Source organism: Balaenoptera borealis (genome assembly GCF_965194805.1).
Source record: "Balaenoptera borealis genome assembly, chromosome: 18".
Taxonomy (NCBI): Eukaryota; Metazoa; Chordata; class Mammalia; order Artiodactyla; family Balaenopteridae; genus Balaenoptera; species Balaenoptera borealis.
Window position 1 is genome coordinate 2,221,030 of NC_138877.1, and position 22,409 is coordinate 2,243,438.

Consider the following 22,409-nt stretch of genomic DNA (forward strand, 5'->3'; position numbering starts at 1 on the left):
TGCAGGGGACACGGATTTGATCCCTGGTCCGGGAAGATCCCACATGCCGCGGAGCAACTAAGCCCGTGCGCAACAACTACTGAGCCTGCGCTCTAGAGCCCGCGAGCCACAACTACTGAGACTGCGTGCCACAACTACTGAAGCCCGCACGCCTAGAGCCTATGCTCCGCAACAAGAGAAGCCACCGCAATGAAAAGCACAGCCTTCACGCACGTGTTTTTGAGAAACTGGAGCTGCTAGAGAGTTACTCGCCCTGACTGAGAACAGAAGAGCCTCACTTTACTCACAAAGGGATTTTCCAGATACTCTGTGGTGGGAGAAAAAAGCGTCGAGGCTCTGCTTTCAAAGAAACAATGACTTTTTCTGGGACACATCTATTATCTTCATCATATATTTAAAAAAAAAGTAATAAAAATTCCCCTTTTTACTCTTCAGCTGGATGCTTTGCCAATGGCTGGTGTTTGGTATTCCCCATTTAGGCAATCTTTTTTTTTTTTTTAATTTTATTGGAGTAGAGTTGATTTACCATGTTGTGTTACTGTCAGGTGTACAGCAAAGTGATTCAGCTATACATATACATATATACATTCCTTACAGATTCTTTTCTCATATAGGTTATCACAGAATACTGAGTAGAGTACCCTGTGCTATACAGTGGGTCCTTGTTGATTGTCTATTTTATATATAGCACTGTGTGTATGTCAATCCCAACCTCCTATTTTATCCCTCCCCCCATGTTTCCCCTTTGGTAACCATAAGATTTTCTCCGATATCTGTAAGACTGTTTCTGTTCTGTAAATAAGTTCATTTGTATCTTTTTAAAAAATTAGATTCCACATATAAGCGATATGATATGTCTTTCTCTTTCTGACTTAACTTCATTTAATATGGTAATATCTAATTACATCCATGTTGCTGCAAATGGCATTATTTCATTCTTTTTCATGGTTAATATTCCATTGTATATATGTACCACATCTTCTTTATCCATTCATCTGTCGATGGACATTTAGGTTGTTTCCAAAATTATAATGTGAAAGCTCCTGATTTTTAAAAACTGGCAGCAGACGTTTTAAAAAATGGGTAAGACACCGTGTGGGGCAGAATAAAACATAACTGCACAAGAAATAAAGCATCAGGGTCCAGTCCGCGAGCCCTGCTTCGCAGAGCCCGGCCTCGCGCGGTGCCCGCGGTGGGGACCGGGTTCGCTCAGGATCAGCTGCTCACCCGACAGCACCTGCGGGCGGGGAGCCTGCCACCCTCAACAGGAACACGGGGCTCCTGAGTCGTGAAATGGAGGACCGACAGTGAAACAAGATCTGAGGGTTCCAAAAGGATGGGACAGAGGTCCAGTTAATGACACATTCTGTGCTACTGGCGACGAGAAAAAGAATCGGGGGACTTTGGAAAAAACAAAGCAAGTATCTTGGCATCCTGTGGGGATGCCACAGCGAGTTACACACCTGCACAGAGAAAAGTTCAATATTCAACTGGGAAAAAACATGAACAGACTTAAACACAAGAAGAAAAAGAACCAGTATATGGAAAGAAGCAACAATTCATGGAATGCTAAACCTAAAGCCTTTAGTAAAAATCAAAAAGTTGTTTTCTTGTAAAATACATACATATAGGACTTTCCTGGTGGCACAGTGGTTAAGAATCCGCCTGCTACTGCAGGGGACACGGATTCGAGCCCTGGTCCGGGACGATCCCACATGCCGCAGAGCAACTAAGCCCGTGCGCCATAACTACTGAGCCTGCGCTCTAGAGCCCATGAGCCACAACTACTGAAGCCCACACACCTAGAGCCCGTGCTCCACAACAAGAGAAGCCACTGCAATGAGAAGCCTGCGCACCGCAACAAAGAGTAGCCCCCTCTCGCCTCAACTAGAGAAAACCTGCGCGCAGATGAAATAAATAAATAAATAAAGTACACACACACACACACACACACACACACACACACACACACATAAAAGACTGAAAGTGCTTATCTATCAAAATATTGATGTTAAAACCGTAATCTTATCAGTGGCTGTCTTTCAGAGGTAAGATTTTCAGCTGCTTTCATTTTCATCTACAATGTCTAGGATGTTCTATAACGAACATAAATTACGATTTTGAAAACAATACACCTATAGTAGTCATGAAAGTATGAGTTGCCCTTTCCAAGCTGGTTGACATTTCTAGTGCACGAGGTCTGGGCAGGGAGTGAGCGAGGGTTCGACCGCCTGCCTTCACTGGCACAACTGACCACTGCCCGACAGAAAGCTAACGCGGGCCACAGAGGAACTTTCATTTTCTTGTAGCCACATTTAAGAAGAAAAAGGTAAAAGTGGAATTAGTGTTAATACGTTATTTACTCCCATATGTCTCTTCCAAGTGCAATCAATGTTAAAGGTACAGAGATATCTTACATTCTCTTTTTTGCACGAAGTCCTCCAAATCAGGCGTGTATCGGGCTCAGCGCAGACTTCAACTCAGACAAGCCGGCAGGGGCAGCGCAGGCGCCCCCCACGGGCAGTAAGGGCCTGGGAGCCTCCGCCGGGCCCACCGGGCGCCCACTGCAGAACCCGGCAGGCTGCAGCTGCCCACTGACGGACCGTCTCAATTCTGTTTTGCTTTTTGATTCATGGATTTTTATGTATTTAACAGGTTATTATCAACTACGTCAGTATTCCTATACGTCTAAGCTACTATTTACTACTCCCGGTGAGTTCTGCACCGTTAATGACCTAGAATTCAAGTACACTGACGGAGAAGTTTCTGTTGGTGTCGGGGGGCCAGCACGGGCGCACCTGCGGGAACACCATGCAAGGCATCTTCAGAGGGAAGGCGCCCAAGCTGGTGGCACCTTCTCGTTCAGCAAGTGCCTTTCAGCACCTCCCCAGACGTAGGGTCATTCGGGTGGTCAGCTCTGTCCGTGACAGGAGGCACAGCACCCTGAAACCCTGTCTGGTTTTTATTGGGTCGGGATCAAAACTACTGACCTACCCAGTTCGGGCCTCGACTGTCCCCGTCAGCGTCTAGAATCACTACATGTGCGTGGCCGGCTGATTCACGGGGGGCGGGGTCGCCCACCCTCAGCGCGGAGGAAGGACCCCCGCACGACGCCCCAGGCGGGAGGGACGCGGAGCTGCGTGTCCTGCATCCCACCCATCCTCGTCTGCCGCTCCGACGACCACAGCAGAGCCAGGTGAAGCCCTCCACGTGCGACCGTGGATTTGTCTATTGCTCCTTTTAGCTCGCGCGTGGCACACGTCACCCCAGAGAGCCTGAAGCTTTGCCTTCAGGTGTGTTCTCCCTTGTACACCATCCTGACGTACTGGCCTTTTATTATTGTGTCCCTCTGTCTCAAGTAACACTCACCTTGAAGGGTACTGTCTGATTTCAATGGCGCCACCACATCTACTTTATGTTTACGGTTTGCAGGGCAGACATTTCCCCCAGACTTTGGCTTTCAGTCTCTTTGTGGCCTTGTCCTTGTAACAGGTGTGCCTTGTAGACAGGATAGAGGTGGATCTTGCTTTTTTATTCAGTGTGACAGTCTCTGCCCTTTGACTGGAGTGCTTAATCCCTTACGCATCAAGGGTGATGATCACTATGGCTTTATTAGGTCTGCATTCCTACTGACCCACCTGGTTTTCACTCTTCCGCTCCTCCCTCCCCGGCTCCTTCCACGTTCATCAAATGCTGCTTTAGTCATTCGCTTTAATTCCTCACTGACTCTGTAGCGCTGTCTCCTCCAACTGTATTTTAGTGATTGCTCTAAAGGCAGCAACATGCGTTTTTAACTTACCACAACCTACTTAAATGTTGATTTCTAATTGTGTCAGGAAGAATATAGGACCCTTGCTACAGCGGACCCGGAGCAATGGGGGTTGGTTAGGGGTTTCAACTGCCCACACAGCCGAGAACCCGTGCACAGCTGTACAATCGGCCGTCCGCGGATTCAACCAACCAGAGTGTGTGGGACACATTTGCTGAAGAAAATCTGTGGATAAGTGGCCCTGTGAAGTTCAAACCCAAGTCGTTCAGGGGTCAGTGGTACCTGCACTTAAGCCCCACCCCCTGGTGCGTGAGCCGCGACAAAGCGAAGCCTCGTTTTATTGAGATCTGCCTGTACCTGCAAGTTTTCACCAGATTTGGGAAGTTTTCAGCCATTACTGCTTCAGATATTTTTCTGTCCCTTTCTCCTTCAGAGATTTCAGTTCACACACGTCACACATCCTGGACCCCTCGGAATTGTGCCACAGGCCGCCGAGATTCTGTTTACTTCTCTTCAATCTTTTCTATGCTTTTGGTTGTGTGACGTCCACTGATCCATGTTTAATTTCACCGATTCCTTCCACTGTTGTGGGTTCTCAGCTAATTCACCTGCGAAACGTGCCAGGTGGGCCAGCAAATCCCTGAGACCCCGTGTAAGCCACCACGGTTGCCTGGGGGGTCCTGATGGAAACGGGGATTCAGGGAAGGGAGAACGCGGCACGTGCGGGAACCCACTGCCCAAGGAGGCCACACGATGGACCACGGAAGGAGCGGGCCTTGGGGGGGTGGGATGCAGCGGGGCTGCCAGGGAGGCCCCAGCGGGAGGACGGACAGTGCGTGCGGGGCAGTTACTCGGCCTGGAGGCCGCCGGCGTGTAAGGAGCGGGATACGGCCGGCGCAGGCGGGTGTAAGGAGGGGGATACGGCCGGCGCAGGCGGGTGTAAGGAGGGGGATACGGCCGGGGCAGGCGGGTGTAAGGAGGGGGATACGGCCGGGGCAGGCGGGTGTAAGGAGGGGGATACGGCCGGGGCAGGCGGGTGTAAGGAGGGGGATACGGCCGGGGCAGGCGGGTGTAAGGAGGGGGATACGGCCGGGGCAGGCGGGTGTAAGGAGGGGGATACGGCCGGGGCAGGCGGGTGTAAGGAGGGGGATACGGCCGGGGCAGGCGGGTGTAAGGAGGGGTATACGGCCGGCGCAGGCGGGTGTGCCTGGCAACGAGAGAAAGGACGGGGTCGGATGAGGAAGGGCAGCGGCTCCCAAGGGGGTGGCTGCGGCCACATTCCAGGAAAAGGCCACCAGGAGGAATGTGGGTCGGGGGACTTCTCAGGAGAATCTAGGGAAGGGCAGGGTGTTAGCACGGAAAACACAGAGATGTGAAAGGTACTTAGGAGGAAAAAACAGCAGGCATCGGGGCAAGTGTTCATTAAACAATGACTGAAGGAGAGCTTCTGGTCAGGGACGAGTCCAAGACAGATCTCATTCATTGCCGGAAGGGTTGAAAGCGTAAGTGCAATTTAAACACTTCTCAAGAAATGTGGCGACGCAAATAAAAACTATAAAAAGGCTCTTATCACTTGCCCTAGTAATTCCATTTCTAAAATGTATTCCCGGGAAACCAGTGAAATCCGTTATGATTCCCGCAGAAGGCTGTTCATCGCCAGCGCTGAGCTGCTCAGACGAGGAGGCCGCGAGCCCCGCGTGGTTTGACGCCACGTCAGCCGGGGCACGAGCCCGAAACACCGCCCCTCGCGGCGGCCAGGCCTCGCTGCAGCCCAGCGGCACCTCCTGCTTCCCTGTCCCCCGCCTGGTCACTGGAGCTCCTAACACTTCCGACTTGCTGCTGTCCAACTCAAACAGATTTTTGCTCAAATAAACTCTTAAAATGTTTAATATGCCTCGGTTTACCTTTTAACACCAGTTATTTACAATAAATTACAGAACATCTGTTTGAACAATGGAATATAACACAGATGTTACAAACAAAAATGTTTATGATGAAACCTTTATCCCTTCACTTCTGAGGGTTTGCACAGTTTTAGGGCCTAGAGGATGGTGACCAGAACAAAGCCACTGCTTCACGGGTCTGAAACCTGAAGGGAGAGACGGTTACTGAACAAAATACACAACTACACACATAGAAACAAATTCTGATGAACGCCACGGAGGGAACTTCCACCGTAATGAAAGAACGAAAACAGGGGGTTCCAATTTAGACCGGGGATCAGAAAAGGCTTTTCTGAATCCATGACACTAAGACAAGCCTCCGAAGAGGAGAGGGCATCACCCAGGCAAGGGGGGGCTGGAGTTGGGAAGCCTGAGAAGAGGCCACCCAGCTGGCGGGGCCAGGGCGTCGACCGCGGGAAAGGGCGGGACCTGAGGCCAAGAACTCGTCCCCAGCACAGTGGGAAGGTTTCCGGAGGGAAAGGACAGGATCCTTCCTTTCCAGAGTGACTGCTCGGAGGGTTCTGTGAGGGGAACAGCTGGGGAGAGGAGCCCTGCGGTCGCGGGCCTGGTGGGAGAGCTGAGCGGGAAGGAGCAGGGAGAGAGTCAACGCGTGTATTTCTGCAGCAGAAGAACTGGGATCATATTGTACGTGCTGCTTTGTGATCAGCCTTTTTCTACCTGTCACCCTGGGCACGTCGCTCCTCGATAATGTCCCTTAACTTCCTTTAACTAGAAAAAAAATTTGGCCACTTTTATACCAAAATGTTCAGAGTGGTCATATCTGGGCTGATATAATTGCAGGCAATTTTTATTTTCTCTTTATACTTTTCTGTATTTTCCAAAAGTATGCAGTGAACACACGCTACTTTAATAACCTGGGGAAGGCTGGGGGAAGGTACGACACAAAGGTATGATTTGCTTGTGTCTTGTGAAAGTAACTCTAAATCCTATTTAGAAAGGTATAGTTTATCTTTCGGCAGGGCCGAAATTAATTTGAAAATCAAAAAAAAGCAAAGAAAAAAAAGAGGGGGAAAAGGCAAAGGCTGCTACACCCACAGTCATTGTTAAGACAGTTTCCTGTTACAGGACTGACATTCCTCAACTCAAGTGTTTCTCTTTTCCTCCTGCTCTTATTAATATTTCAGGGCAGTGACAACCCTGAACACCAGTCCCCTTTCCAGAGGAAGAGGAGGAAACATACGAGTCACCTGAATCCCTGCATCTCCCTCATTAGCAAAACCCCGGCCTTAGAGTGAGACCACCCGAGGCCACCTGTCACCAGGATGCAGGGATGGCAGCCTCGCATCAGCGCCCCTCAGGGTCCCCCCTGGCCCTTTCCTGATAACGGACGGCGAGGCAGAGCTGGGCTTCTGTCTGTGCCAGTGCCTGAGACTTGAGGGACAGTTTAGTGGACCAGCGCCCGGAATCCTCTCTGCAAAGCGTGCGTTTCCCACCATCACTGCTCCTGCCGACTGAGGGGCACAGCCCCATGGCCAAGCGGGGCCTCCAGGGCACACGGGGCGCGCTCGCGGGGCACACTCGCGGGTCCAGCCCCGAGAGGGGCGGCCAACCATGGGCCTACGAGTTAGAAACAACGGACCCCGGGACTCTCCTGCAGGTCCAGGGGTTAAGACCGCGCGCTTCCAGTGCAGGGGACAGGGGTTCGATCCCCGGTCGGGGAAGTTCCACATGCCGTGCAGTGCAGCCAAAAAGAAAAAAAGAAGAAACAACGGAGCCTGGCGGTCTGACCAGGGTCGGCTCAAACCCGGAGGCAAGAACCAGGGTTCCTGCAGGACGGGGATGAGGGGAGATGGCATCACCGCCGACACAGTGTGACACGTCCACAGAGCCCCGGCGTGAGCTTGTCTGGGGGAAGGGGGGCTGGGCAAGCGCGGCCGGGGGGAGGAGGGGGGCAAGAGGAGAGGACCAAGTCGCCGAGGAGGAAGCCCCTCCGCGGGCACCGCTGTCCTCCCTCCGCTCAAGCATGTGTGACAGGCACGTGCGAGCACACTTGCCGGGGCAGGGGGAGCCCGAGTCACTGGGGTCGCAACTGGAACCCGCTCTGACCGCTGCCACGCGGTCTCAGAGCAGCGCGGGGACACACAGTCACAGCCACCACCACGGCCTGTCCTTCCCGTGACAGCAGCACGCCCAGCGCCGCGGCCTCTGCAAAAGGACCTGGGTCAAGGAGAACCCTGTATGACGGGCTGAGAAACGTGATTCTTCGGCACTTTTTGGCTTGAGGCTGCCAAGAATTCTCTCCCTTTTCCTACTGACCAAATCACCCCAGCCTACTTGCTGCTGTGCTCGGGTTCCGGACCACCGGCTTTCTTCCTCAGGCCGAGCTGGGCATAATAAATCGATTTGTCTGTTTACACTTCTTCCTACCTGCATTTAGTTAAAGATCTTAATCACTTAAATACATACAATAAAGTGAGGAAAACTGGATTAAGTCAGGATTAGGAAAATTATACCAACAGAGAAATTCGGGACCAGGGGAACACAGCCGCGCCAGGCCACAGCCCTGGACTCAGCACCGCCCACGGCAGAGCGAGGAGGGAGGCCGGGGAGGGTCAGGACACAGGTCATCCACAGGGAAAAAGCACCAACAAGGCCCAGGACTCCGTCTGAAAGAAATTCCTCACCTAAGTCCCCCTCTGGGGACACACCGTGATGGAGCGCTCAGCTGCTGTAAGGGCCCAGGAGCCATGAGCATCCTTGCTCTCCCAAGGCCCCAACACAGACTCCGAGGAGCCCCAAGGGCTGCAGGCCCGTCCCAAGGGCACCCTACCCGCGCTAACCCGCCACAATGCAGCAGGCGGACACAAATCAGTGCCTCCGAGAAGCAGCAATGTCACACGTATTAACATCGCTGCAAATCTGAATTAGCCGTTTTTAAAACTGTATCAGGAAGAAAAAGAGGGAACACCTGGTAATATGGTCGTTTGGAACCATAAAGATTAAAAGAAAAAGTGAAACTAAATTTTATAAGAAAGATAAAGTAAAAGCTAAATTTAAATCATCACTTGTGCTAATAAGAGACTACCCAATGAAACAAAGCAGGATGCTCATAATCAAAAACGTATCTTTCCAATTCCTTAAATCTATACTTAAAGAACAGCTCCTTCCTTAAGAAATATTAACCTATTGGCCTCTTTGTTTTCCCTATAGAAATTTTCATAAGTCTTTAGTGATTTATGTGCAAAAGATTTATGAACATTACATCGTTTGACATACATTATACCATTACGCAGTGAACAGTCTTTCACTTTTTTCCAGAAACTGAATCAGAGTCCCAATAAAATGGGGAAAAAAATGTGTGTGCACATGGAATAGATAAAACACTGCATATAAAAGTGTGTTATCACCAACAAGGACCTATAAGACCTTGGGAAAACTGGGAGTTTATTGCCATTCTTATAAATATAGGGTTAAAATGGCATTTAAACTCAAAATATAAGAAAACAAAACTGAACCTAAATTAAAAGGCAATACAATAGGAGACAAGGGGAAAAGCTACACCAACAGGAATTCTCTATACCTGTTACACGGGAATTCTAATCACCTGCTTTATCCAAGACTCACAACTCTAGAGGTACTGCTGATCTTTTTCTCACATTATTTGGGTTCACATAATGACTTTCCAACCACAATTCTCTGAAAGCAAATGTACCCCCTAAGCAGGCCAGAAAAAGTCTGAGCTGGAGGGTCAGAGCGAAGGCAGAGTTGTTTTAAGTCATAAAGTGACACTATACACCAAACTGACGGATTATTTCAGGAGCATTAAAAGGGTAAAGAGTCTTTTCTACTAGCAATTAACATAAATTAAATGTTGATGGGAACTTATGGGTGTCCCGATCCTTAATTTTACCATATTTGTGTTTTACTATAAATGGCACCAGCTTCATTATTTCTTGCACTGTAATGATCACGAATGGATTTTACCACAATGAGATCCCACCTGTATCCTGGATCATTTGCCTGATTTGTTTGTTTTTATCACAACTGCAAGAACAGCGGCTCTGATTACCTCTTTTGTTTGCAAGTGATTTACAGAAGGTTTTCAGCTTTGTTATTGGGCTGAGTATCTGCAGTCTCACCCACTATTTCCCTGGGATGGCTCCATCCTATCTTCAAAAGCATCAAGTTCTGTTGGTCAGGGGACAGCTTCATATTTTCACAGAGAGAAAGGCCGTGGCTGTGCTGTCAGCTCGACACTGCTAACCCTCTGCACCCGCTATTCACAGCCTGGGCTTCACGAAAGCAGCTCGTTACCCGGGTCAATCCCAGCACATCCCGAAGGGTCAAGGAAGCCCCACAAAACAGCGCCACTAGTTTCCCAAACAGATCATCTGAGAAATGTAAGTTCTCCGGTAAGAAACTATAAGAGGGCTGAGGTAGCTTTTGGAAATAAAAGAGGGCGTTGTTTCTCTTTCCTCCCAGTTCCCGTGACTGTGAGGCCAGGAGTACATAGTTAGGCTGTTTCTAAGAAACTAGACGTGCTCAAGCCATCCTGATGTGCTCTGCGCATGAAATCCTACTCAGTTTGCAAGGAGGCAGACGTGCCTGGTCTATTTCCACGTTCATGCAGCTCTGACTTTCACACGACAGGTGGTGATACAGCGCTTGCTTTCAGAAGCCATTTCATAAGACAGTTACATTTTTACTAGTTACATGTCACGGACACATTTTTACCTGGTTGGACATGAGCTCCATTTTATATGGTCCTGCCTCTCGGTTCGGACTTTATTCAGCCACGTGAACAGCACAAGATCGTAAACGCACGGCCCCCGTGTGTGTTTCTGTGTAATTGATGTCTCCTCCATTAACTGGCCTTTATTCTTAAGCAGTGAGAAGTCAGACTGTGTTGCCACCATTTTGATGATTTCTCAAGCTTTTTATTTTCTAGTCTTTCTCATTCCCTTCACATAGTTACGTCTCCTCTAACAGCATAGATGCTACCCTTTAAAACAGGAGAACACAGAGGCAAAGAGCCAACTCATGTTAACCAACCTTCCCCTTAGCTGAGTTAAAAAATGCACAAACCAAACACAAGTTCAAGGAAGCCAGTCTCTTCCCCATGACAGCTCAGAATAAGCCAAATAAACCCCAAGGAGAGGGCTACGTGGGAAAGCCTTCCCATCCTCACAGGGACAGGACAGAAAGCGCACGTGACACAACCACAGGAGAGGTGAGAAATCTCTGGATCTTGCCTGAAAAGGAAAGCAGCTAACAAGATGGTTTTGGAGAGAAGGCGGAAAACAGTGCAACGGGACGCAGAAAGGGCCTCGGGTTTGTAGCCTAGAAACCCCTCTCCAGGGACCTCTGCTGGTCTCCTCTGCACCCCAGCTGGGCAGCCTCCCGGGAGCGTCCACCCACCTGGTCACAGCCCGCGTCCACCAGTTCCTGCAGCATTTGTCGGTTGACTTCTGCAGCGGCCGAAGGGCCCGATTCATTAGCAAAGGGCAGCAAGGAGTATCTGATTTCCCTCAGGGCTTTCTGGTAAGGCCCGAACTTCGGGGCTGTCCTCGTCTGCTGCTGCCTGGCCGCGTCCTTGCCCCCCAGGGCCTTGGCGTCCAGGGCGGCGTCACTGCCCGGCCCCGCAGGCGGCCCCGGGGCGGGGGTCTTGGGTGGCTGCTTCAGCCCCTCGCGGATCTCCTGCAGCCGCTGCCGGCTGTTCCCAGAGTAGGTCGTGGCGGGAAAAGTCTTCGGCCGCATGGTTAGTCCAGTTTCCTTTGACCATAAATACAATCTTCTTAAAGTGTTTTATTAGTTAAAACGAAAACAAAACCGTCAACAGTATCAGTTAGTTGTAAACACACTTTCACAACAATGTTGTTTTGAAAATGTTCTTTCCTTCCATTTTTGTAGTTCCTGCAGAGAACCGAACATTTTCCAGAGACTTCATTTTGAAGATCATCTCTACCTGAAAAGGAAAATGAGAAGGTGTTCATTTCTGGTTCCCACATAATGTCAATGACATTTTTCAGAAATGGACAAAGATCCTGAAAATATTCCACTTGGAAAGATAAAGGAAGAACACACCACCTCTCAGAAAAGATAAAGATACGGTTCAACTCTGGTTAGAGCACGTGACAGGCAGGGCCACCCCAGGCGTCTCCTGTAACGTGTAATCTGCAATGACATACCGCTCCACAAGCCAATACTTTCTCATAAATACTCAATTTTGGGCAAGAACAACAGTATTAACAACCGACAGCTCATTTAAAATTCTCCTTTATAATATGATTTCACTTGGAAATCCACAGCTCAAGGGTTCAGCGGCTGGTCCACACCACGCCCTGCATCCCCACAGCTTGACTAACAAACCTCTCCACCCACCTCAACCGGTGGTCCTTCCATATCTTGGGAACTCTTTCTTATAAAACCCTCCCGAACCTCCTGAAAGAAACCACAGCCTGTCACGCTCAAGGTTCACACGATGTGTTACAAGACTTTGAGGGTCACGACTCCCCTGTTTTTTTTATAAAGTGGTCAACTTCTTACCGGCATTTTGACCTAAATACTAAAATAAGAAATGTCTCGGGGCTTCCCTGGTGGCGCAGTGATTAAGAATCTGCCTGTCAATGCAGGGGACACAGGTTCGAGCCCTGGTCCGGGAAGATCCCACATGCCACGGAGCAACTAAGCCCGTGCGCCACAACTACTGAGCCTGCGCGCTAGAGCCCGCGAGCCACAGCTACTGAGCCCACGAGCCACAACTACTGAGCCCACGTGCCACAACTACTGAGTCTGCAAGCCACAACTACTGAGTCCAAGTGCCACAACTACTGAGCCCACGAGCCACAACTACTGAGCCCACATGCCACAACTACTGAAGCCCACGTGCCTAGAGCCCATGCTCTGCAACAAGAGAAGCCACTGCAATGAGAAGCCTGCGCACCGCAACGAAGAGTAGCCCCCGCTCACCACAACTAGAGAAAGCCCGTGCGCAGCAACGAAGACCCAATGCAGCCAAACATAAATAAATAAATAAATAAATAATAAAAACGTGAGAATGTCTCGCTTGTGGAAACTAACACTTGCACAGAGGGGTCTGGTAACAGCATGTGGGTGGTCACACGGTGACCACAGTAACAAGCGCTGTGTAGATGCAAGTCGTCTGTGTGCGGCACCCACCCCTCAGCATGGAAGCAGCCTCTCTGTACAGAACTCACTGTCACAAGGGCATTTCCCCACAGTGATGATACCTGCTCCCGGCTAACTCACTGAGTGCTGTCACGCTGGCAGTCAGAAGGCGAGCCCAGCCCTGACGCTGCCCTTAGCTGCCAGCTGCCCGGCAGCAGCTGGCTCAGGGGCTCAGGGCTGCGTAGCCTGGGACAGGTGAGGTCACCTCCCTCCCCTCCGCCCAACAGGTGGCAGCAGCGGGTGGGCACAGAGTGCGGCTCAGCGTCCCGTGGTCACTGCTGTTCCGTCCTGAGCCGTCCTGCCCTGGAGGCAGCCCGCGTGGCCGTGACCACAGAACCCCGTGAGCAGACAGTGAAGGACAATCACTTTGAGTTTTCATGAACAAAGGAAAACTGATCCCTTCTTGGAGCACCCTTTACAGGGAGCGGGGCACAGGGGTCTGGGCTTCTTTCAGTGAGGAACTTAGAAACTGTAAGATGGAACCGTGCTTCACAGCCTTTTTCACCCCTTTTTCCCCACTGGGGTGGGGAGAGAGCTAATGTTTATCCAGTATTTACTAAGTGCCAGGCTCTGTTCTAAGCGCTTCGTGTGAATTAACTTACATAGCTCTATTACATTACCATATACAACAGTAAACCTGAAAAAATGATATAAAATTACTATTCCTTTCTTAGAGATGGGAAGATGGAAGGTCTCAAAAGGTTTTCCCTGTCCCCTTTCTCACGGTAACTACAAGAAGATTCTATTTAGGAAGTAAGAAGCAGGCTACATAAAATTTTCAACATGAAATTCGCATTTTTAAACACAACATCTACTACGTTAAAGTCGCTGAAATGCCCTTGAGTATGCGATAGTGACCCACTGGCTGAGACACAGCTGAGGCCCCCGGGCCGTGGACCCGAGCCCAGAGCCCTGCTGCACTGGTGTAAAATGGGGCACACTGCACCCACACTCATTCTCAGTGACCTCGTGGTCTAAGCATCTGTTCTGAAACACCTAACTGTCTAAAACCACAAGTTCACATTCCAACAGAAATGAACAGATTCTCAAGGAGCTGCTGAGCACGTCTGGAGTCTGAGAACGGACAGGAGTTGTACCTTTTCCTACGATCTTCACACAAACCACTCCGTTTCCAATCTTTACTTCTCTTCCCTTCCTTTGAAAATGGAAATACAGAAGTCATAAATCCTACTGTCCTCGCAATACATAACCGATGTGAAGGAGGGTCCTTCCGGTACCCCTCCCCAACCCATCCCCCCTGCAAACGGCCACAGTGCAGAGAGAGGAGCGCGTGAGGGAGGCAGATAAACTGCTCCAAAGACAGGATGCCCAAGAGGAGAAAAAGAATCATCTGACAAATGGGAGAATACAGGAGAAAGTCAGAAAGAGCGCCGCAGTAGAGAGAACTAAACGTCTGTGCAGGGAAGACGGGAATTCCAGCCCAGGGAACAGCACGTGCAAAGGAGCAGAGGAACGCGCCGTCCACAGGCTCCTCCACCAGCGTGAGGGCCGCCGAGAGGCCTTTCCTGCAGTCTGGAGGGATGATGCTTGGAGGCGCCCAGGGGCTTGATGGGGAGGACCTTCCAGATCACGGCCACGTCTGGACTCCACGGGGAGCCACCGTCTGCGGCCGAGCTAAGGAGTGACACAGCCAAGCGCCCTTTAGAGAGCTGAGTCAGGAAGCCAACTGGACAGAGGGCTGGGAGGGACAAGGCTGGGGCACTCCAGGTGGACGACAGGGGCCTGGGTGAGAAGCAGCGACCCCGCCGGTGGCCAGGGACAGTTATGCGGGTGAGCGGCAGTCCTCAGAGCGGCAGCGGGCTGTGATGGGCCTCAGGCCGCCGCCAGGCGACACAGGCAGGACTGGTAAAGCTGCTCTCCACTTGGCCCCTGGAGACGGTCCACGGAGAAGGAAAAAGAGCTGTAAGAAGGTCAAAGCCAGGACGCAGGGCCGGCCTCCCTGCCTGGCCACGGCGGCAGAGGGAAGGGTGTGGGGCCGCGAGGAGGATTCTGAGTAAATTCCCTGGGAGTTACTCTAAAAGGGAGAAGCGCTGAAAGCTGTGACCCACAGCAGAGGGTCTTCCCGCCCACCCAACCCCGGAGACCCTGCGGGCCACCCACAGCCCCCCAGAGCACTGTCAAGTGTGCCCGCTTTCCTCCTGAATCAGCTGAACTGTGGGCACCACGAGGGCAGGGCCTCCCCCGCCCGCTGCCCGGAAGCGTCCGAGTCTGTCCCCGCGATCCCGGACTCGGGGTAAAACCTGCCCCACGGCGCTCTCGGCAGAACACGCAGCACGGGCTGCGGACGGGGACGGCCCTCGGAAAACACGGTGCCCCTTCTCTGGGGTTTCAGACACAGTGTTCCTGACATTTACACAAAACCACTATAAAAAGTTGCACGACTACGGTATATTACTCAGCCAGAAAAAGGAATGAAGTTCTGACACCTGCTACAACGTGGATGAACCCTGAGGACATTACGCTGCGTGACATGAGCCAGACACCGAAGGACGCATAGTGTGTGATCCACTCCTATGGGGCAAATCCAGAGAGACACGGAAGACTGGAGTCACCAGGGGCTGGGGGAGGGGGAGTTATTGTTTAATGGGTACAGAGTTTCTGTCTGGGACGATGAAAAAGTTTGGAATATAGACCGCGGTGCTGACTGCAGTGACAACGTTCATGTATTTAATGCCGCTGAACTGTACACTTAGGAATGGTTACAGTGATGGGCATTATGCAAAGTCATCTAACTGCTCACATCCAGCTAGCGTTTGATCACGTTCCCTCGCTACACACAGCTACACCAGGAAAGGCCGGGCCTCAGGACTGGGTGCTGACGGTGGGCAAACCTCCTGCCCCTCTGCGCTCCACCAGGGCACAGAAACACACAACGGGGAGGGGCTTCCCACAGCCATGCGCCTGCAAATACTGGGGGTTTAAGTGCCTGTGTGTCCCACAAACATTCCAATTATAAAGCCAAGCAGCGCGGGAGAGACCAGACGTTTCTGTGTCGACATCTGTATTTATACCTGAGCTAAGAAATACCAGGTGGAGGTGCCCCCAAACAGAATCCGGATCAGACGTCCTGGTTTCTTTTCTTTTCTCCCCCTCAACATTTCATTATGAAAATTTTCAAACATAAGGAAAGTTGAAAGAGTTATTCAGGGATACCTCCTAAAGCCGCGCCTGGGAAAGGTCCTGCGTGCGGGGGGGGGGGGGCGGGAAGACCCCACCCCCTTCTCATCGCCTTCCCACCACGGTCTCCTGGGCATACCTGGCTTCCTAGGTGAGGATGTAGGACACCTACAGGCAAACTGGTCCTGCCTGAATAATTTGGTAAGGATGAAACTTTCCTTCAGTTACACAAAGAATGAAAGTATTTTCGCAGCTTGAGACCTTGTATTTTAGACTTTAGTTTGATGACAGTTGATTTCATGGTGAAATTATGAACTTCTGAAAGCATTTTTCATGAGAATACTCATCACTCAAAATAAGACTGCAGCTGGAAATGAGCTCCTCTGACACACTACTGTATCATTTTAATAAGCTCTCTCATCAAGAATTTTACAAATACGACCCTAAAGCCTCATGGATGGGTCTTTAAAAAATCGGGGTAGCGGAATTCCCTGGTGCTCCAGTGGTTAGAACTCTGTGCTTTCACTACTGGGGCCCAGGTTCGATCCCTGGTTGGGGAACTAAGATCCCATAGGCCACGGTGTGGCCAAAAAAAAAAAAAAAAAAAAATGGGGGTAGCAAGCAAAGTAATCTAATTTTAGAAATTTCTTAGGTATCATCAATTGATTTAAACATACTTTAAAAGAAACTACAGGGCTTCCCTGGTGGCACAGTGGTTAAGAATCCACTTGCCAATGCAGGGGACACGGGTTCGAGCCCTGGTCCGGGAAGATCCCACATGCCACGGAGCAACCAAGCCCGTGCACCACAACTACTGAGCCTGCGCTCTAGAGCCTGCGAGCCACAACTACTGAGCCCGTGTGCGACAACTACTGAAGCCCGCACGCCTAGAGCCCGTGCTCTGCAACAAGAGAAGCCACCGCAGTGAGAAGCCCGCGCACCGCAACGAAGAGTAGCCCCGGTTCGCCGCAACTAGAGAAAGCCCGCGTGCAGCAACCAAGACCCAACTCAGCCAATAAATAAATAAAATAGTAAAAGAAACTACAAGACACTGGAATTTTAAAACTGCAATACTCTCGATGTGCAAAGAAAGCCCCTGTATTACCTCCTAACAGTGAAGTGTTATTCTCTCATGCCTCTTAGAAAAACAAAAACAAAAACTGCAATACAACTCACAAGACAAAAACAACTCATTTTCACATCTGGAGCTGTGACAACTACTAAATCCTATTCTTAGTATAGGTGGCTCCTGTAAAAACTTAATATGAGAGCAATATTTTAATCATCCCTTAATTTGGCCCTACCAAACCCAATTCTAGTTCTTAAACCAATCCTGGAAAATGCTATCAGATGTTCAAGAATTTTTATTCTAATTTCTCCCAGTGCTTCACAACCCACACTGGCTGCCAAACACACATTCAGCCCCAACCGACGAAGGAACCAACCAAACCCACGGACCGTAGGACCCGCACTAAGGACACATGCTGGCATTTTTTTAAACAGTATTTCTTGGACCTAAAATTCCAGTTATTATTTAAATCATATCCTTACTATAACTAACTAGCAAAGCTGAAACTAAATCAGGCAGCCGAGCCAGGCCTGCAGCCAGATGCTGAATGTCAGAACCGTAAACCACTGGGCTGATGGACCTCTCCAGGGCTGCCCCAGCCAGGAAACCCGCACAGGGGATACCCCTCACCAGGAGGGCCCCTGAGGACGTCTCTCCAACCAAGAGCGTGATCACAACGTTTCAGCGGGTACAGAGGTCTCCCACTCGTGCCAAATGCTATACTGGACATTATATGCATTCACTCAGGTAGAACTGGGCGTCACCTCCAAATAAGTTCATGATCCAGGGAAAACAAACTACCACATGCCCTATTTGCTTTGTACATGATATCTGTATGATATATATATATATATATATATATATATATATATATGTGTGTATATAGATATACACATATATACACTTAGAGACACACGTTATGAATAGCAGCATAAAAAAATGGAGCCATAGAAGTTTGTACTCAAGATGACCACGTGGAATGACCATGCTATAGATAAATTTATCACCTGTTCTCTGTAGCAATCATAACAGCAAGCAACCCAACGGGATGGGTCTCCTAATATTCCATTCCACACCCTGGCAGGGGCTTTCACTCTTTGAGAAGCCTCACCTCCTGTGAAATCCTCTCCCCTCCAAGTTTCGGAAACTCCGTGGCCAGGGATTGGACCACCCATGTCACTGGAGAGTCACTGCTGTGGACAGAGGTGATACATGACCATCCAAGGAATCCCAGTGCACAGGCCTATTTGGAGAAAACCTCCCAGAGAAAGGATCGCTTCACCAAAGGTGGAAAGGCGCAAGGGCTATGATTTGATGGAGGAAGTGTGAAGCTATTCTTGGAGTCCGGAACTTCCTGTGAAAAGGCTCAAACATAGAAAAGATGAACAGGCAGATAACGTTGGGGAGCAAGGCAGGTGCGTCTGGGTACACTGACTGAAAACACAGGAGTGACGCTCGTGAGACAGGATGGAGTGAATTAGTAAAAGGAACAAGCTGGTCCCTAGCACTCCTGCTCAAGACCACGGCCTGGAGACAGGGAGGTCAGTACTCCAAAGAGAAGCCCACTCCCTTCAAAAGCCAGCTTACATCCTCGAAAAGATTCTCACCGTGCTAACGAATTCAGAGACTCCAGGATCTGCTCTACGCCACAGCATCGGAAGAGTTAACAGTAGACACAAACCACTGCTACACAATATGAGAGTTGTCCCTTGTCCTCCAGAAAAACTCCTATGAATGTCAAATACTGGCATATGAACAAAAAGTATTTAATTAACTTAAACAACCACTTGTCACTATTAGGTTGACGTGGTCGAGATGGCAAGCGAAATAAAGCTTTCGTAGAGTGAACGGCAAACATTAAACAATGTCAAGTTTCCACCCTAATTTTAGCACCGTAACTATTATCTTTATTTCCAGCATTACCTTGTTTTAATCATACTTTCAAAATGAAACTGTAAATCAAACAGCATTAGGCTCAAAAGTACTAACACTAACACTTAGTGACATGAGTGGCCAAACAGGGCTACCTCCGGGCTCTGGGAGCCGTCACAGGTGCTCTCTGTAATAAAGCCCACTCCCCGCCCCACACAGAGCCTCAGCCACCAGCACGCAATGGGATGGTGACCCCTGGACTCGGGACCAGGGGTCCATAGGAATTTACTAAGGGTCCATAGGCCCAGTTCTGTCCATAGGAATTACTAAGCAATAGGCTTTTTTTAAAAAAGGAAGGAGATTCAGGGAATTTTTCATGTTGGAAGTCGGAAATGTTCTAGAAATGTTCAAGCCCAAGCTCTTCATTCTGTTGATCAGAATATTTTGCTCCTTTTTAGAGCAGATTTACAGTCAAAACAAAGTAAATGCAGTTAACTTATCTTCTGTATTTCTTCAAACCTTTTATTTTTTAAAAGTCAGTAAGGAACATTATTTAGAAGTTTCACATTATTATAACCATGAAATAAAACATAAAAGCAGCTTTTCAAAACCTGTGTTAGTCTGGTTTTTCCAATACAAATCAGAACACCCCCACAAAGTTCCCCCAAATGCTTCCTGGGTGTTTACGGCGAATTTATCAGCTTCAACACCTCTCCTCACGCCCAACCCACACATGCAGTGGGATTTAGGAGCCCGGGGCTGGCTACTTACAACACATCATTTAAAATAACAAGGCATCTTATTGTAAAAACATTCCCCTCCCACCAAAGGAAAGTCCCTCCCCCAACCCTGCGATTTGCTAAAGAAAGAAAGAAATATGTACAGCTCCCATTTACACCTAAGTCAAAACGATTTCAAATTAGATGGAGAGGCTAGAAGAATCTTTTCCGGTTCAAAAATTCCGAGAGTCTCATAATTCACCTTAATAATTTTTCATGACAGCTTCTGCTCAGATATCATTTTACATTGCTTGACATTTTGAGATTCATTAAATGTTCAGCAATTTTAATTTCAAAGGAATGCTGGCATATTCTTTAAACAGTGCTCTATATACCTGGATAATGAGACCAAATTTTATGAGAGGCTGAATAACACAGTGTCTTGTTAATGATAATTTAAAACAGACTTTCTTAAACAGTCTGTGCATTCTTATTTTGAAGATTTTTCTGTTACTCTCTGACTAATACATTTGCTAAAGAAAAAACTTTTAAAAGATACAAAGTAGCTTAGTCTCTTGATTGAGAGCTCAAAAATGGTGATCCATCACGCAGGGATTTGAGTTGAGATTCAACTAAAACTCTGAATCAAGCTCTCCTGAGCAGAATTTCCCTAATAATGGGCCGGGAGTTACTTTCTCCATTACTAAGGGAAGGCCTGTCAACCCCCAGGTTAAAATTCAAACTGAACACCTGTGCGAACATCACACATTTTGTGACTTTCCATTCAAGTTTCTTAGTAAAATGGGGGCAATCTTTCCTCTACAATTGCACGTATTCGCTGAACACTTTGGGGAGAGAGCTGTCTGGCCACTACATTTCTACCTGCCAAGCGCTGGGTCTCACACAGTCCCGGGCTAGTGAGTTCTGAAGTCTGGACTCCTGTCCAGGGAGACCCCCTCCCCTGCCCCCCACGTACGTGTAATCCGTCCACACGACGAACCCCGCACACAGCGCGCACCGTCCGGGTCCCGCCGAGGCCTGCGGGCGGGGCACGTGTCTCCCCGGCCCCACCTGCCTCCGCCGGGTCGCCAGGCGCTGCGAACCGGGTCAGAACCCGCGTCCGGAGCCCGGCGGGCGCCGAGGGCAGGGGGGCGCCGCGGGAGGCCGGACTCCGGACGGGGGTCCGGGTGGGGGTGGGGGAAGGTGGGGGAGGGGAAGACCCGGGGGCGCGGCCCGGGGGGAGGGGCGGCCCGCGAGGGGGAGGGGCGGCGCGGCCTCCATCCGGGGACGACCTGCCCGCGAGGGGCCGAGGGCCGAGGTGGCCCGACGGCGCGGACCCCCCTCCGCCCGAGCGCGCGGCCCCGCCCGCCGCCGCGTCCCGAGTCCCGATCCAGACCCCGCCGCCCCGCTCACCTCGCGCCGTCTACGCCGTCCGCGGCCGCCTGGCCCGCGGCTCCGGGGCCTCGCGTGGGACGCCGAGCCCGGGGTCGGCCGGCGGGCGGGGACGCGGGGCGCCGGGCGGACGGGCGGGCGGGCGGCCCCATCTTCCGGCGCTCGCGCCGCGGCCCAGCGCGCAGCCCGAGCGGGACATTCGCTACATTGTTGGCATTCCTGGGGCGCCACGTGACCGCCGCGTCAGCGCCGCCCCCGCCCGCGCCCGCCGGCCGCCCAGGGGGCGCGGGGCCCGGCCGTCGTCCGTCCGCCGGTCCGTGCGGGTCCCGCGCCCTCAGCCGCCGTGCCCCCCGCGGCGCTGCCGTCCCGCGTCCTCCCGCGCGGACGGGCTCCGGACTGTCTGCCAAGGGACAGCCCGGGGTCCACGCGCGCCGATGGCCCGGCCATCGCTGAGCGCCGGGATCCGGCTCACCTGCGCCCCGCCCCCCGCGAGGCTCACCTGGACGCGCGGCACGGCGCCGCCTCCGCCCTCACCTGCGCCCCGGACGCTCGCACCGGGACAGGCCTCCCTCCCCCTGCACCCCCACCGGGGCTGGCCCCCTCCTCCCTTTGTGTGCAGGTAAAGGTACTGCCCTTGCTCTGTCTTCAACGACAGAAACATAGTTAACTGAAAGAAATATATCGTAAATAAAAGGAATTTAATGGACTTTACAATTTATGTGCGAGACACCTAATCAAATTTTGGGATTACAATGACCATTGTAGAATTGTTTGCAATCGTGAAAAATCAGGAAGAACCTAAAAGTTCAGCAATAGGGAACTGTGGGAAAATAAAATATGTAAAATAGCTAAGTGAATGAACTAGCTGTACTTTTCAAAGGATATGTAGATAGACTTCAAAAATCATTGTAGAGTGGAGAAAAGGGAGTTGCAAAACTATATTTACACTATGATACCATGTTGATAAATAAAATCCCACAGAACCTATGCTAATCACGTTCTTTATACAAGTAGAGTCAAGGACTGAAAATGTACACACCAGACTCATGACAGCTGTGGCCGGTGTAGAAAGGAGTGCAGAAATTAGACTCAGGAGAGAAAAGTAAGGACATCGACTTTCTCTCCAGTGCTTTATTTCTTTATTTGAAACAAATTGTCCAAATCTTAAAATTTGTTGATTCTGAGTGATTCGATACAATAATGTGTACTGTGTTATTCTCTGTGCGTTTTTAAAAAATATCTTAAACATTTTTACATATATATATATATTTGAAACAAATTGGAAACGGGTAATTTTCCAAATGGAGGCTTACTTGAGGAAACTGATACACAATATAGGAGAACATTGTGTTTACTGA

At 50.3% G+C, this 22,409-nt stretch overlaps 1 protein-coding gene across 2 annotated transcripts in view; it reads right to left on the reverse strand.

Moving 5' to 3' along the window:
• LATS2 (large tumor suppressor kinase 2) overlaps positions 1 to 21,539 on the reverse strand; it is a 44,053-nt gene extending 22,514 nt beyond the window's left edge. Inside the window, exons 1-2 of one of the 2 annotated variants that reach the window (XM_082364914.1) lie at positions 21,073 to 21,539; positions 11,092 to 11,638 (exon numbers count right to left, since the gene is read on the reverse strand). In XM_082364914.1, coding sequence (XP_082221040.1) covers positions 11,092 to 11,430 — 339 coding nt within the window. In that variant the 5' untranslated portion in view covers positions 11,431 to 11,638; positions 21,073 to 21,539. Of the gene's footprint in view, positions 1 to 11,091; positions 11,639 to 20,635; positions 20,804 to 21,072 lie in introns of those variants that run through there. The other variant, XM_082364915.1, reaches the window with a different exon arrangement.
• Between the last annotated feature and the right edge of the window lie 870 nt (positions 21,540 to 22,409).